This window comes from Rattus norvegicus, chromosome 11 (assembly GCF_036323735.1).
Source record: "Rattus norvegicus strain BN/NHsdMcwi chromosome 11, GRCr8, whole genome shotgun sequence".
Taxonomy (NCBI): Eukaryota; Metazoa; Chordata; class Mammalia; order Rodentia; family Muridae; genus Rattus; species Rattus norvegicus.
In genome coordinates this window covers 92,909,496-92,927,156 of record NC_086029.1, presented here as the reverse complement: position 1 = coordinate 92,927,156, position 17,661 = coordinate 92,909,496, and the positions used below count along the sequence as shown (strand labels likewise).

The following is a 17,661-nucleotide window of genomic DNA, read 5'->3' as shown; positions in this document are numbered from 1 at the left end:
TGACCTTTCTGAGTTCTGTGGACTGTGTCTCGGGTATTCTGTATTTGGGGGCGGGGCTGATATCCACCTAGTGAGAATATACTGTGCACGTCCTTTTGGGTCTGAGTTACCTCACTCAGGATGATTTTTTTTTAGTTCCATCCATTTGCCTGCAAAACTTAGATGTCCTCGTTCTTAATAACTGAGTAGTATTCCATTGTATAAATGAACCACATTTTCTGTATCCATTCTTCTGTCATGAAACATCTGGGCTGTTTCCAGCTTCTGGTTATCACAAATAAGGCCACTATGAACATAGTGGGACGTCTGCCCCTGTGGCATGGTGGGACATCTTTTGGGTATATTCCCAAGAGTGGTATTGCTAGTCTTTAGGTAGAGCTCTTTCTAATTTTCTGAGGAAATGCCAAATTGATTTCCAGAGTGGTATTGTGTGGGGTTCAATGTGTGTTTTAAACTTTAGTAAAGTTTGTTTTATGAATGTGGGTGCCCTTGCACTTGGAGCATAGATGTTCAGAATTGAGGCTTTCTCTTGGTGGATTTTCCCTTTAATGAATATGAAGTGCCTTTCCTTGTCACACTTGGTAACTTTGGGTTGAAAGTCTATTTTATTGGATATTAGGATGGCGACTCCAGCTTGTTTCTTGGGACCATTTGCTTGGAAGACTTTTTTTCCATCCTTTTACTCAGAGATAGTGTCTATCTTTGTTATTGAGGTGTGTTTCTTGTATGCAGCAAAATGCCGGATCTTGTTTGCATGTCCAATCTGTTAGCTTATGTCTTTTTATAGGTGAGATGAGTCTGTTAATATTGAGAGATATTAAAGACAGATGACTGTTTGTTCCTGCTATGTTTGTTTTTGTAGGTGGCTTTATGTGCTTGTGGTTTTTTCCTTTCGACTTTGTTGTGAGATGATTAATATCTTGCCTTTTCTTTGGTGTAGGTATCTTCCTTGTACTGGAGTTTTTATTCTAGGATCCTCTGTAGGGCTGGATTGGTAGATAGATACTGTTTGAATTTGGCTTTGTCCTGGAATATCTTGGTTTCTCCATCTATGTTGATTGAGAGCTTTGCTGGATATAGCAGCACGTACTGGCATTTGTGTTCTCTTACGGTCTGCATGACATCTGACCAGGCTCTTCTAGCTTTCACAGTCTCTGTTAAGAAGTCTGGTGTAATTTTGATAGGCTTCTTCTGTGGTGCCAACCATCTCCTCCACACTTGGCCATGCTCTTGTTGCCTTCAGAGTCTTTCTCTCTCTTTCTCTGAAAGTGTCTTCACTCACTGCTGCCTTCTGGCCTTACAACTCCTCAGTAGCTCTCAAATGTTAATTCTATTTTTATGGTTTTCATTCCTTTATTGACATATTTATGATATAGTTTATTAATTCCACCTTTCTTTTAAATCTTCAAACATATTTGTAAAATAAATACTTTAAGTTCTTTGGTATGGAGAGATGGCTTAGTGGGTAAAGATATATCAGGCTTGGGACAAATGCACTGACTCACTGAGACATCTCAGTAGCCCTCCTACAAAGTCACAGGCCTCCTTTTCTCCATACATTCTTCATGTGATTGACCCCCATGCCACCCCCACCCCACACATGTCCCCCTCCCTCCCCCTGCATCTCCCTGTCCCTTTTGTCCTCAAGCCTGACCACCGTGTCCTATGCAATGGAAAGAAAGAACCGATGTCTCTGACTGACACCGAGAATGTGCGCTCGCTCTCTCTCTCCCTCCCTCTCCCTCTCCCTCTCCCTCTCCCTCTCCCTCTCCCTCCCTCTCTCTCTTTCTCTTTCTTTCTCTCTCTCCCTCCCTCCCTCTCTCTCTCTCTCTCTCTCTCTCTCTCTCTCTCACACACACACACACACACACATGCACACACACAAATATATTTTAAAATTTTAAGGTATTTAAAAAAAATTTTTTTCCTGAGACAGGTTTCTCTGTGTCCTGGCTGTCCTAGAACTCACTCTATAGACCAGACTGACCTCGAACTCACAGAGATCCACCTGCCTCTGCCTCCCGAGTGCTGGGATTAGAGGTTTGCACCTCTGCTGACCAGCCGTAAAAATTTTCCAATTCTCTGTGTGTTAGTTCCAGCACCTCTGGGTGTTGCTGTCGCTGTTCTTGGATGTGGGCCACAGTTCCTGCTCCTCCTGTCCTGGGTCGTGTGCAGTGTCGTTGAGCATCTGGATTTCATTGTCTCCTTTTAGTGGCGTTTGAGTTTGCCTGTCTGTCAATCTTTTTCTTTTCTTTTCTCTCTCTCTTCCTTTCTTTCTTTCTTTCTTCCTTTCTTTCTTTCTAAGACTTTGCTCTCGGCTGTTTCAGGAATAGATGTAAAGTATCCCAGATCCTAGACATAGCTCAGGGCTGGGCTTTTGCTTTCCACATCAGAATCCACAGTCTTTCCAGTCTGGCACTAGTGTCCCCTTCTCTTCTGGTGCTTCACAGCATCTGGAGTTTTCATGTGCCTTTCAGACCTCCAAGCAGCATTTTCTGCCAGGCCTCTAGCGTCTAGCCTACACAAGTGTCTTAGTTTTACTGCTGTGAAGAGACACCATAACCAAGACAACTCTTATGAAGACTAACAATTATTAGGGACTGGCTCACAGTTTCAGAGGTTCAATCCATTATCATCATAACAGGAAGCATGGCAGCAGGCAGGCAGACATGGTGCTGAAGGAGCTGAGAGTTCTACATTTTGATCCAAAGGCAGCCAGGAGGAGACTGTGTTCTGTAGGCAGCCAAGAGAAGGTTATCTTAGGCACTGGGCAGAGCCTGAGCATAGGAGACCTCAAAGCCCATCTACACAGTGGCACACTTCCTCCAATAAGGCCACACCTCCTAATGGTGCCACTCCCTGTGGCCAAGCATTCAAGCATGTGAATCTATGGGAGCCAAACCTATTCAAACCACCACAGTAAGTGAATTAAGTATGAAGCCCTGTATTGATTTCCAGAACTCAGCTCATCTTTCCTGTCTTCCAAATTCTCCCCACTGCTGGTGCCAAACTCCTGGTTCCCTCTGTTTTATTTTGTTTACTTCTTTTCATTTGTTTGTTTGCTTGGGGGTGGGCACTCACTTCTTGCCTTCATCCCAACCCCCGAGTCTTACAGAAAGAGTCCAGACGTGGTTGACTCTTCCATGGTGCCACTAAGTTCCTGCTAAGAATAACTGTAGCACAGCCTCTTGATGAGACTGACCTTTGACTTGTGATCGGATCATTACCTTGATTTTGCTATAGTTTTAGTCACTGTTCTGTTGTCATGAAGAGACACCATGTCCGTGGCAACGCTTATAAAAGGAATATTTAATTGGTGGCTCCATTACAGTCGCAGAGGTTAGTCCACTATCAAGACAGGAGTATGGTGGTATGCATGGTGCTAGGGAAGTAGTTGAGAGCTACATCCTGGTCTGTAGGCAGAGAGAGGGTGCCTGGGCTGAGCACAGGCCTTTGAAACCTTAAAGCCCACCCCCAGTGACATACTGCCTCTAACAAGGCACACCTCCTAATCCTTTCAAAAGTGACCTGTAGACAAACAGAGACAGAGGGGGCAGGGGCTGAGCCTGGCATGAGCTTTGAAATCTCAAAGCCCCAGTGACACTTCCTCCAAAGGGCCACACCTCCTAATCCTTCTCAAGTAGTTCCACTCCCTCGTGACTAAGGATTGCAATACAGGAGCCAGTGGGGGCCATTAATATCCAAACCACCACACTAATTTTAGATCTAAACCCATTACTCTGGTTCTTCTCCTGTACTTGTTCTGGGCCTCTACTCCTAGGCATGTTTGGTTCTGATGGGCAGGAATATTAGAGCTAAACGTGGTCTAGAACTCAGGGCCCTGATAAAACAATCATGAAGGGTTCAGCACCGCAGGGAGTTCTGCCCAGTCACAGTCCTCAGCAGCCCATCAGGATAACTGACATTTTCCTAAGTGCAAACAATCAGCGAAGTGATTATGTATATGAGAATAAAGTCTTTCCCTACTTTAAGTCAGGTTTTTTTTTTTTTTTTTTTTTTTTTTTGGTAAAACCAAACATTTGTCCAGTGATGAAAATGAAGGGTTTTGACTAGCAGAACAATGCCATCCTCTAAAATGACTTCTCTGTAACTCTGCTTCCTATAAAAAGAAATCTTAATAGGTTTTTCAAAAATGTCCCTGACGGAAACAGACAGCGGTTATGGAAAGACCATAATATACCTCGTGGCAAAATGTCTAATCTTCTTAGGACAGTGCCCTGGGGTCCCAGCCCCACCGTGGGACTGGTGAGTCCCCTGCCTCTGGTGCCCTTTTCCTTTCAGTTACAGTGATGGTGACACTAGTCAGTGAGTATTGCCTGCATAGTAGAGAGGTGACGCCCCACTCCTAGGAAGCAGCCGTGCCAGCACTCCTTAATGTCAGGATGATGGGCAGGCTTCAGTGAATTTGACCAAAATGCTACACTGCATGTCTGAACCTTCCCAGCACACTCTGAGGTTGTCAAATCAGCTTTAGAAATCCACTCTGGGGTGACAGGTTCCGGTGGGTTAGTTCCCCAGGTGTTGTCTTTCACGGTAGGCTAGGCAATGAGCAGCCAAGCATGTGTGCGAGTGCCACATGGGCCTCAGAGACACCACGCTAATTCAGGGACATTCTGTGTGTGAAGGAGCGTGCACAAAATGGTTAGATAAAACAACACACACACAATACTCGTAAGCTGAGTAGCAGAGCAGGTCTGCGGGCCCAGCCCTGGGAAGGCAACGACAGGTGGATCCCTGAAGCTGGCTACTCAGCCAGTTGGTGAGCTCCAGGTTCGGTAAGAGACTCCGGCGTCTCTTGAAGATGTGAAGAGAAGAGAGAATGACAGACCTCACATGAATACCAGGCCTCCACACACCACTTCACATAGCAACACTCGTGCTCCCTGTTGTAATCAACACCATTTAGTGATACCGGCTCTCGGTGATCAGGAAGACACCTGGCAGGAGCCATCTCAGCACCCGTAGCAAATTGGGCAGCTGGGTTTGCCTGTGGGGAACTCCTGACACCTAGTAACTTCATGTCTACCATTGATGTGATTTAATGGCCCACCCTGTCAGGTACAAACAGTACTTTAGCATATCCAAACTTCTGTGTCCTACCATGTACAGACAGTAAGTCCTTCCTCCCTGGGCTGCCACTGTTTGCTTAAACATGGAGATATCTGACCGGAGACCAAGAGCTCTGGACAACAGGAAGCCTGTGTCTCCTGCCTCCCCCTCCCTTGCCTTTGCCCCAACTGCAGCTTGGGAAGCAACTACTAAGACATTCCTCACGCTTCACAGATAAGGTGACAGCCATCGAGAAGGCAGCACAACTGCCCAGTGTCACTCATGTGCAGTGTGAGAGCCAGGTCAGAGCCTGCCCTGTGCTGCAGAAGGCAGTGTTAGCACCAGTGTGCGCACACAGCTGTCTTTATGTGAGGCGTGGGGCTCCTCTGTGAAGTTTGCTTGGTTCTTCACAATGACCTGCTTCCCTCCCAGCTAGCCTTCTCTCACCTCCTCTCGTGAAGGCCTGATTGGAGGATAAACTCTACATTCCAGAGCAGATCAGAAAGATTCCCTAGCAGGTCAGAGGCTGCCTGTGTGACTGACCTGGCCAGCCCCTTCCTGCTCTTGACACTACCTTCGTGTCCTCGAAGAGACTTTTCTAATAGGCTTCTTTCAGACTGATACTGGGGCCGTGACAGGCACAACACACCCTGTCTCTGGATTGCCCCCTCTCAGACCTGCGACCCACCACCAGCATGACCCTTAGCACGTTAGTGAACCCCAGGACCTTAGTTTCTTTGACTGTAAAGTGACAGCAACAGAAGCTCCCCGTAGGGTTCCCCGGGGACTGATGAGAAAGTGCATAGGAAAGGATTCCATGCTGCATGGCTGGCACACAGCAGCCACACTGAGCTGCGGCAGTCCTGCCAGCTGTTCTCTTTCCACCTCACAGAAGCAGCAGCCAGCATCACCAGTATCTGCCCATTCTGCTGCGAAAGGCCATTGTGTCAGCATCATCCTGGAGCCCTGATTGCCTCTCTGACATCTTCAGCCTGTCCTGCCCAGCAGCTTAACAGCCTAGCACGTTACTTCATCATCTAATTCCCCATTAGCCTGTGGAGCTTTGAGTCACTGGGACATAAGAGGGCCTGAAGGGTCAGGTATGAGAGCGTAACCACGCCAGACAGTTGGGAAGGGCACGTTCAGTTTGTAGAGCAGGAGCTGCAGATTGCTCCTACCTCCGAGGCCGCTAGCGGGAACTGGCTCGGATGGTAGCGGAAACCTGGCTGAGGCCTGCAGCAGATCACAGTGTTAACAGATTTCAGAGCGGAGTTGAGAACAGGCAGAAGAAAAGCAGACATACAGTTTGTCGCATTCACGCTCCAACAAATCGTGGGGCTGCCCAAGAAAGACATGTCTGTTCATTACACCAAGGATCCAAGGCTCTCCAAGGCACGATAGTGAGACGACAAGTAGGAAATGAAATCTTAGCATCAGGGTTCTGAGCAAGAAGAGAGCAAGCAGGGTGCAGCTGTGTGGAAGGCTTCACAGGCAGGCCCCCCTGGGCTCACATCTCTGGGAGCCTGGCCCTCAGGGCAGTGGTGGCTCACATGGCCGGCTCTGCAGTGAAGCTGGGTGTGCGGCTGACAGAGCTGTAGAGCCTGAATGCCCTGGTTGGTTTTCTTTGTGGGATGTAATTACAGCTCTCGTTCACACCACATCTGTGCGTAGCCCAGCTTTGCAGCATGCTGACACAGGGTCCTCACTCCCCGCAGGGCTCTCACAGATCACCAAGACCTCGCTTTCAGCTGGATTTACTCTAACGCTGAGCATTGCAAGGTCATTCACAGGGCAGCACCATTTCTTCCTCTAAAATGTTCAGCTACAGTTTAATTTCCAGCCCCTAGCAGTAGACTTTGTCACACGGCAAGAAACCTGCTACACCTTGGCGCCAGGCACTCTGCTTGTCTTTGACTGAGAAGTCCCATGACGGGTGGTTTGGGACGGGGACGGGGAAGAGCTGTGTGTTATGGCTTGTCACACTGCCAAGGTTTTGTTGCCCCCATTTTATTTTTAACTTACATTGTGAGGTTTTTTTGAAAAGTTCATATGTGTGTATATATCTCTTCCACCATTCCCTCTCATCCCCCAACTCCCCTCAGATTCATGAGAATTTTATCGTTTTGTTTGTTTATTGTTCCATGTATAAATGCTGCAAATATGCACATGCATGCATGCATGCATAAAACCCATCGAATGCATTTAGTGTCACCTGATACTGTCATTGTACAGGTCTTGTTTAAGCAGCCATGTTGTGTGATTTCTTGGGAACAGCCTTCCTGTAATGTCTAGAAGACACCGTCTTACAGCAGGCCTCATGATTGTTTGACTCTTATAGTCTTTCCAGCCCCTTTTCTGGAATCTTCCTTGAGCCTAAGGTAGCATCATAGATACACAATTAATTGGGTGCTGCTGAGAATGATAGAGTTAGAAGTTATACTGGCTTAGGAAAGCAGCAGTAGGTCACAGGCCCTCCACAGTTGTAGGCGGCTGGCTAGGTCTGTAGTACAAGGCATGAATCCCCTCTTTAAGTAGTCGTTAAATCCAAGGGCCAAAATGGTTAGTCAATCAATAAAATAACTGATAACAAATGTTGGAGAGGATATGGAAAAAGAGACACCCTTCATTCACCACTGGTGGTGTTATAAACTGCTGTAGCCACTGAGGAAATCAGTGTGGTGAATTCATAAACAAACAAACAAATCTCAAAACAGATGTGTTCCTATAGGAAAGGGCTCAACATCCCACTCCAGACACTCGCTCAACCGTGTTCACTGCCGCTCTGTTCACAATAGCCAGGAAGTAGAAACAACTTACTGTCCCTTCAGCTGGGCAACGGGAGTGGGGTACGTATATATTATGAATACTTTCTGTTCAGCTGTAAAGACGTGAGGTCGGCAGGTAAATCATGGAACTGGAAAGTGTTGTACTGAGTAGATACAAACGCCATATACTCTCTCATAGAGATCTAGCTCTGAACCTTTAGATCTGAGTATATGTCATAAGATAACCACAGAAGGCAGCCAGGGGAGGGACCATGGGGGATGTCAAAGGCTGTAGAGATGGGGACGGGCCTGACTGCTAAGGAGACCGACACCTGCACATAGACAAGCAAGGAGGGGGATGCAGCCCTAACCGGCCTGGAATTCCCTGTATAGAGAGACCAGGCTGGCCCCTAGCTCACAGAGGTCACCTGCCTCTGCCTTCTAAAATTAAAGCATGTGCCCCCAAGCATCAGGATAAACACTTTTCAGGGTATTTTGTATCCATTTTTATTTTGTCTTTTGCAACCTCTCTGTTCAGATCTATGGCTCATTTTTTCAACTGAGTTGTCTGGTTTGGTTTAAGGAGGTTTTTGTTCTGTTCTGTTGGACTTTGACTACTTTTTGCGTTCTTATCAGAGGTATAGAAGGCAGAGGGTCTCTCTGACTCTCTGGACCTCCTCTTGTTTCCTTCGCTGTAAAGAAGTGTTTTAGTTTTATAAAGTCCCACTTGTCTATAAAGTCCCACTTGTCGACTCTTGGCCTTAATTACTCAGTGAATGGAGTCCCGTTTAGGAAGTCTTTTCCTGCACCTTTGTGTTGTAGGAGGATTTTAGAATATTGTTTTTGGTTTGCTTTGTCTTTTTCTGTGGAAAAAAATGCTGTAGGGATTCTAGTTGGGTTTGCACTGAGTCTGTGCTTGGGTTTGGTAGAATGGTCATTTCCACAATATCAATTCCTCCAAACAATGAACTAGGGAGGTCTTTCCATTTTCCGGTGTCTTCTCAACCTGTTTCTTCAGAGATGTTAAATTTTTCATTATAGAGAATTTTTTTTGTTACGTTCCTTCCTGGATATTTTAATTTTTGAGGCCAGTGTGAATGGAAGCATGCCCATGACCTTTTCTCTAGACTGCTTGTTACTGTCATATAAAAAGGCTATGATTTAACTTGGCTTGGTAGCCTGGCTTGGCTGGACGTACTGCTCACTTCTGGAGGTTTTTGGGTGGAATTCTTGCTGCTCTCACTTCTGCTTTGTGCATGACACTGATTTGGGAAGTCGGTTTCTCCATGCAACATCTCTGCACTGAATTTTCCTCCCTTCGGGGCTGTTTTGTGGCCTCTGGTTGACTGCCCTGGTTGTGTCTGATTCGCAGTAGAAGCCAAGATTGGCTTCAGTAAATGACACTGTGTTCCTTGAAGCTCTCATGTCCTAAATGTGCATTGTCTGCTGGTGCCCTCATCCCCTGCATGCTGTGTGCTCCGTTGTAGCCTCTGGGAAACAGATTGGAGCTGGGTCCAGAGGCTGATACACGAAGCTGGTGAGCACATGAGAGCTCATGTGCTGCCCAGCCCCAGCCCTCTGTTCTTCCTCCTAGACACCTCCAGAAAAGACACTCTGTCACGGCTACTGCCGCCACTTATTAAACCGCGAATGGGCACCAGATCCACACGGTCTGCAAGTTTAACAATGTCTCTGCACAGTAGAATTTCACAGACAACAGTGCAGATCGAGAGAAGCTGAGTATCCCCAGAGCCGTTCAGCTAGAATCCAGGTCAAGCCAGCGTCTGCTGTCAGAAGTCCTGTTTTGTGTTTCTCTGCGTTGCAGAGCATTTCTGGAAAATTGTTAAATCAGGAAGGAGTAAGAACACCACCACTCCCCTTCTCTGTCCTTCCAGTCATCTGACGGGCAGAGCGTTCTTCCAGAGCTGCTCTGGCTGAGCTCAGGGCTGGCAAGCAGGGCGCTTAGTGTGGCCTCCATCTTCATGGTGCCATTCTCTTTGTTCCATACTTTACCATGTAGTATGTACCTTCTTGTTCCACAGCCTCATCACTGGCCATTCTGTGTATTCTAAATACCGGCCCCTGTGAGAGCTCTTGGAGGTCTGGGCATGGCCTTCCTTCCAGTTTCTTAGCCATTCTGAATTGGAAGCTCTCACCAGTATCCCATGCTACCAAAAGTCAAACAACCCATTGAAGCTGGCTTACAGGTTCTGAGGTTCAGTCCATTATCACCAAGGAGGGAAGCCTGGCAGCATCCAGGCAGGCATGGTGCAGGAGGAGCTAAGAGTTCTACATCTTGTTCCGAAGGCAAGCAGGAGGAGGCTGTCTTGTAACTAGGTAGGAGGAGGGTCTCAAAGCCCACCCCCACACTTCCTCCTAACAAGGCCACACCTCCCAACAGTGCCACTCCCTATGGGCCAAGCGTATTCAAACCACCACAGATCAGTTTATTCAGCAGTGAGTCTCAGAGGCTGAAAACATTCTAGGCCTAGATTAGAAAGTACAGAGGCTAGAAACCTCCAGGACTAGGCCTAGGTTAGCAGACACAGGCTGTAAGACCCTGAGATGACTACACTTTACTATTGCTGAGAAGAAAACCCACGACTAAGGCAACTTGCAAAAGGAAGCACTGTCCATCTCTGTGCCCAAGGCCTAACATGGTAGAAATCCCTGTTGAGCCTCAGAACTGTTCATAGGGCTGGAGGGAGTAGAATGGGAAACAGTCAGCATCTCAGAAGTTACATAGCCACATCCTTCAGTGAACAGCTGTTTGCCAGAAGCTCTGTCACCCTCTCTTCCCTCCCATTAGAACAGATACATACATACATGCATGCATACATTCATACATACATTCATATATACATATATACATGCATACATTCATACATAAATACATATATACATGCATACATTCATACATAAATACATACATATATACATATATTCATACATAAATACATATATACATACATACATATACATAGAACATACATGCATACACACACATAGAGCATACATACATATACATAGAACATACATACATACATATATACACAGAACATACATACATATACACATTCATACATGCATACATTCATACATACATACATACACTCATACATACATATATACACATGCATACATACATACATAAATACATACACATATACATATATTCATACATAAGTACATATATACATACATACATATACATAGAACATACATACATATACACATTCATACATGCATACATTCATACATACATACATACACTCATACATACATATATACACATGCATACATACATACACACATTCATGCATACATATATACATGCATACATTCATACATACTTCATACATAAATACATACATATATACACACATACATTATATATATGCTTACATTCATACATAAATACATACATATATACATACATTCATACATAAATACATATATTCATACATATATACATATATACATACATACATACATACCTATGTATACATATATATGTTGTGTGCACTATCTCTGCTACCATGTAAAATTTATGACTCTCAGTTCAGAAAGGGCTTGATGGTAGGCAAGCACCTAAGAGCCTAAGCACTTCAACAAACAGCCGCCTCATTTCCCTTTCAGTCCTGCTTGTCTGCAGACATTGTATGGCCCTGGCCATCCGTGGGGTATCACTCTCCTGCAGTAGCTCTACTTGGTCCTAGGGCTCCCACAAAAGCCCCAGAGGGCAGTAAAGATACAGCATTAGCCGGGAGCTTGCTTATTGTTTCAGAGGATTAGTCCATGGCAGGAAGCATGTAGTGGCAGGCAGGCATCGTACCGGAGCAGTAATGGAGAGCTCTTACCTGATCTGAAGGTTGCAGGCAGACATAGACAGACATAGACTCTGGCTATAGTCCACCCCTAGTGCCATACCGTCTCCATGAATCCTGATCCTTCCCAAACTGCTCCACTGACTGGCGTCCAAGCATTCAAACATAGGAGCCTGTGGAGCCACTGTCCAACCACCACAGATACCGTATTAAAAGTCCCTTCTCGTGGCATCTCCAATAAACTTAAAGGCCTAATAGAGGAAAGGCCAGAGCTCAGCACTAACCCTAACATCCCACCCGGATGTGCCATGTGACCTGAAAAATGCCCTCCGTGTGCATGTGTGTGTTACACACGTTTGCTGCACAAACCTCCAACTGCCTTCAGTTTATGTAACTGTGTTTATGTGGAAAACATAAAGCATCCAATCCAGTAAGATCAAACAAACCATGTATCAAGTACTATGGTCTGGTTAAACAGTCTTTTTAAATTATCATTGGTTATTTTATTTATTTACATTTCAAATGTTATCCCTCTGCAAACACCCATGCCAGCCCCCCTACCCCACTTCTATGAGGGTGCTCCCCTACCCACCCACTCCTGCCTCACCAACCTAGCATTCCCTTATGCTGGAGCATCAAGCCTCCACAGGACCAAGGGCCTCCCCTCCCATTGATGCCAGATAAGGCAGTCCACTGCTACATATGCAGCTGGAGCCATGGGTCCCTCCATGCGTATTCTTTGGTTGGTGCCTTAGTCCCTGGGAGCTCTGAGGGAGTCTGGTTGGTTGATATTGTTGTTTCTATGAGGTTGCAAACCCTTTCAGCTCTTTCAGTCCTTCCCCTAACTCCTCTATTGGGGTCCCCGTGCCCAGTCCAATGGTTGGCTTCAAGCCAACATCTGTATTGGTCAGGCTCTGTCAGAGACTCTCAGGGGACAACTATATCAGGCTCCTGCCAGCAAGCACTTCTTGGCATCAGCAATAGAAGATTTCGATTAGATCTGAGATTTCCATTAGAATAGAATAGTCTGGGTTTGGTGTCTGCAGGTGGGATCGATCCCCAGGTGGGCAATCTCTGGATGGCCTTTCCTTCAGTCTTTGCTCCACTCTTTGCCCCTGCATTTCCTTTAGACAGGAGCAATTCTGGGTTAATGTTTTTGAGATGGGCGGATGGCCCCACCCCTCAACCAGGGGCCTAGTTAAACAGTCTTAACAAGAATTGCTAAGAATTGTGTGTGACCCCAGTGAATGTTGAAAGCGACATAACTAGTTGAGTCCCCATGGGGGAAAGAAGCCCTAATGAATTGTCTGCATACAGTTGAGCCAGGAGATGAAACACTTACAAGGTAAGAGTGTTGTTATCCTCAGGACACCATGAGGAGCAGTCACCACCTGCTCAGCTGCCTGAGATAGGTGTCTTCAAGTCCCACCCATACCTGCTACCCCAATCTGCTTTTACTACTAAAATGTTTTTGAAGAGAGTCTAACCATGTGTCCCAGACTGGCCTAGAACAAAGTATCCTCCTGCCTTGGCCCCCACATCCTGAGATTTCCATTAGAATCAGCATTTAACAACATCCGCTGGGTCAGAAACCGTGGAGCGGACCTCATTTGAGATTCCTTCTGACTCAGCCAGCAAACTCCCAAGGGCAGGCCCTGGAGTATCCCTGCCCAGAATAGACCCGCATGCTGCCCAGCGTGTCCCAAGGGCTTGATGACGTGGCTGTTTTTAGAAGCAGCATCCTCTACGCCGTGGCGTGACCTTCTCTTTCCTGAGAAGATCTTAATTGCCTCCAAAAGATAGCTGCTGGAATCAAACAAGTAAATGAGAGAAATCTAGATTTGGGGAAAACTGCATGTTCATGAAAGACTAATATAAAACCAGGCCAGTGTTTATCTCAGCTTGCAGAAACAGCCGCCACCACGTTCCCTCAGTCACTCTTTCTCTGGCCGCAGACCTTTCAGTCTAAACCAGTCTAAACCAGCCTGGCATACACTGGACACGGCTGCTCAGGAGGCAGAGGTGGGCCTACTGTGTGTCTGAGGCCACCGTTGGCTTCACAGTGAGAGCTACGTGAAGTGGAGGGAGGCATGGAAGAGGGTGTGAGGGAGGGAGGAAGGAAGGAAGGACGGACAGTAACAAAACTTAAGAGATCCCAGTGTCCAACACAGGGATCTAACTACAGGGTCTGAGGGGAGTTTCAGTCATCTTCAGAAGTGACCAGCACCGTCTGGAACACCCTTGTGTCTCCTCCATCATTTTCTGTCATGATATCTCATGACTGTACAGGAAGTGCAGTGTCCCGAGATCTGCTGCATAGCCTAATACCCCTTCAGATGTCTCTGTGAGGGGACGGCTCGTCCGGCTCTTAGTGCTCTGCCATGCGTTAGCCTGACCTCTCAAAGTCGTTCTGTATATTTTATTGTTTGTGAATCTCCCATCGTGCACCCCAACCCCGCTCATCTCCACATCCCTCCACAGTCACCCTCTGCACTTGCAACCTCCCCCACAAATAAAAATGACAAAAATAAACAAAGTTTAAAAAAAAATCTAGTTGTGGAAGACGCAGTGTCACTGTGTGCTACATTGTCTATACCCTTTCGTCCAAACAGCTTTGTTTGCAAATTTTCATTGCAATGAGTCACTGGTGTCAGCTCTCCTGCTTGTGGCCCGAGGCTCCTTCTCCTTCTCTTTCTCTCCCTATTCCTCACCACATATTTATTCATCGTAGTGACCCCCTCCAGCACGCTACCACGCATGTGCCTCTGGTGACGTCTGCTGGTCTCTCTGCAACATCTTTAAGTGGCCGCCCTTCCCTAGTGTCTTACTAGGCCCCTTCTCTGTTATGTTTGTTTCCTGTTGAACTGTCCTTACTGAACTCTCCTGTGCCTGCCACCACCCAGAGCCTTAATGAAGAATCAGTCTCCATCAGCCTAGCCTGTGAGCACGGCTGTAGAGAATGGTCTTCATTGCTCATGGGTGTCGAGGGACCCGCCCACCGTGAACTGCACCACTCCCCACTCCCATGCTCCCATTCCCTAACCCTCACCACCAGCAGGGGTTTCTGACAGGAAAAAACTAGTTTTGAGCAAACAAGGGCAACGTGTTTGTGTCGTTGCCCCTGACTGCTTCCTCCCTTGACTTTACTGAAGAAATGGGCTGAAACTTGGATTGCAAACCTAATATTTCTGCTCTCGTCAGTTTATTTGTCACAGCAACAGAAATGGAACTGGAGCGCCTTGCCACACGATAACCAGAGCTGGTGCTTTACATGGGATGTGGCAGGGGTGTAGATGGTCAGCGCTGCACATTACCCCTCCCCCATCCCACTCCTCACTCTGACCCTGCCCTGCTCCCAGCCTGTGGTACCAGCACTCTCAGGATCTGAAAGCGGTGTTGAGTCACGCTTCCCAGTGGTTGTGTCTCAACAGTGATGGTGTTTCCCTCTTGGGCTTTGGTTGGAGCCAGGCTTGGTGTATTTCTCAGACCTGCAGACCTTAGCGCCTCCTTTGACACCTTATAAAGTCTGTCAGAAGTTCGATACACACTCTACCAATTAGTCTTGAGCCAGCAGTTCTTCAAAAGTGTCTAGATGGCTTTGACACTCCCAGATTGTGATAGGCTCCTCCTCCTGTCTGCAAGAACCGGGGAAATGAGTGTAGCCCCATGAGAGGGCGCCTACGAGGCCTTGCCTTGTGTCCTGCTCCGCACTGCCTCAGAGCCACCTCCCCAGCCAGCCATGTTGTCAAGTGCATCAAGAAAGGGAGCCATAGCTAGATCCGCTGTGACATCATAGAAACCCAGGAGACGTGAGCCCTCTTCCCTTCAGCTTCTTCCCAGGGCTTCAGTCTTTTTCCTCCCGCTGGAAGGCAGGCCAGCGCGGCAGGTCTCTGGCAGTGCCGGTTCCCTTCCCAGCCTGACTGGCCTATTTCCTGAGGGTGGCGAAAATGTTAAGGGAAAGAAAGAAGCAGAGCCATTGGGAAGACAAATCCAACTCACAGATCTCTTAAAGGCTCTGAGTGTCACACTATCAGGGGCAGCAAGATGCCTCAGTGGGTAAAGGCTCCCTAAGCCACATTCCTTCCTTAGGGCTCACACAGTAGAACACTGACTCCTCCTGTGTGTTGGCCTCTGACCTCTGACCTCCATTCAGGCATAATGGCATCCACACACATCCCTAATTAATTAACTACAGTTACTGTCCTTCTTGGTGGGAAAGTGAATCTGCCAGGACCTCTCTTACAGAGGGCTTTTGAGGACTTGATGAGATGGCCCGTAGGTGACATGCCGCAGCCAGGGCTCTGCCTGCGCTCAGTTACTTGCGTTGTATCTGCGCCAGGCTACAGCGCTCACCCTCTAGGGTGAACACCACAGGCTTGGCACCAAAGCCTTCCCCATCATCCATGTGGGGTGTGCATTTGAGAAATCCTTTTCCTCTCTGCCTAAAAGGTTCACGGGGCAAGGCAAGCACACAGTTTTTACTAGTTTGTGCACGGACCGCTTAACCCTCTAACCAGTGGTGTCTCAGAGGTGTAGTTACAGCACTGGCATAACTGACTCTGCTGGTGGGAGGCAGGGTGTCATCTAGCTTTACCTATCAGTGACCTCCCACGGGCCACCTCCAGGGTCAGGGGAACGAAAGGACTCTCCAGGGTCACATGGTGAGAGAGCTAGTGTTCAGATAGCAAGGTTCGCTACAGCACTGCTAGGATCCTCCGAGGGGGGAGCAGGGGGGTTGGACCCCTCTGCAAGCCTCTGCAGATCGGCCAGAGTCATGACGAACAAGGACACGGCAAAGAAGGGGTCTCTGTGGGAGCCCCATTAAGAGTGTACGGGGTGTGCAAGAGCGGATGGACCAAAGGCCCTCTGCTCAGAAGGCCTTGAGGGAGGTTTAGAGTTAATGATGGAGAATAGGACCACAGATAGAGGATCCAGCTGAGAGGAACATCCAAGCAGGCCTTCAGGGAGGCCAGACCGTGTCTTCCAAATGCTTAAACAAATCCCCCAGTTGCCAGGGGCATGATCTTCAGACGCATGAGGGAACTGCAGGGTCTCGCTTCCTCTGTGCAAGGAACAGGGACAGACATTATTAATCCGATAACTCTTGTTTCCTAGGCAAACTCAGAACCTGTTCTGGACCCACAGCAAACGCAAGCCTTTGACCAGCTCTGCCGGCTGTACCGAGGAGGTTCTAGGGTAATGTTTGTATGACCGATGTCTCTGTTTCTGATCTGGGACTTACTGTTTGGGGAAGGCAGTGTCCTAGAGTCCTGCGTCCACCTCTAAGCTTGGAAGGTACCCGAGCTGGTGTTCAGATAGCAAGGTTCACTGCAGCACTTCGAGGATGGGCAGGAGGGATGGGGTGAGCTTTGAGGACCCCTCTGCAAGCAGCTGCAGATCAGCCAGAGTCATGACGAACAAGGACACGGCAAAGAAGGGGTATCTGCGGGAGCCGCATTAAGTGTGTATGGGTGTGGGGCTGGGGATTTAGCTCAGTGGTAGAGCGCTTACCTAGGAAGCGCAAGGCCCTGGGTTGGGTCCCCAGCTCCGAAAAAAAGAACCAAAAAAAAAAAAAAAAAAAGTGTGTACGGGTGTGCAAGAGCGGATGGGCACATGGCCCACCGGTCCCGGCCCGGCGGCACTCAGAATTTGGTGAAAGGGCAATAGAGAGGCATTTATTACTTACCTCCCAAGCTGTGAGTACACAGGGGGCCCATGTCTGGCCTGTCTCCACAGAGAGCAAGCCAGAAGCCCATTTCCTCCTTCAGAAGGCCATCATGTGTATCTGAGACTGCCACACCTCAGATCTGTGCCCACCTAGCTATCTGCAGCGTAGACTGGGAGATTGGACATTTTTAAAACTGGGAGAAGGGTGCAGACTCAGAGGCTACCAGCTGCCAGTACTGCACAGGCCTCCATAGCAGACTCAAGTGTTCCCCTGAACTCTCGGCCTGTCCCATCCAGTCATCGAGAGCACAGGTCTAGCAGGATCTTGCGCT

At 47.7% G+C, this 17,661-nt stretch overlaps 1 protein-coding gene across 7 annotated transcripts in view; it reads left to right on the top strand.

Annotated features, from left to right (window-relative positions):
* The window catches only part of Vps8 (VPS8 subunit of CORVET complex), a 234,143-nt gene that overhangs the window by 213,688 nt on the left and 2,794 nt on the right, over nt 1-17,661 (top strand). For all 7 annotated transcript variants that reach the window (XM_063270364.1, NM_001427620.1, XM_063270362.1 and 4 more), the window contains one exon: nt 16,778-16,858. In XM_063270364.1, the coding sequence (XP_063126434.1) occupies nt 16,778-16,858 (81 nt within the window). The remainder of the gene's footprint in view (nt 1-16,777; nt 16,859-17,661) is intronic.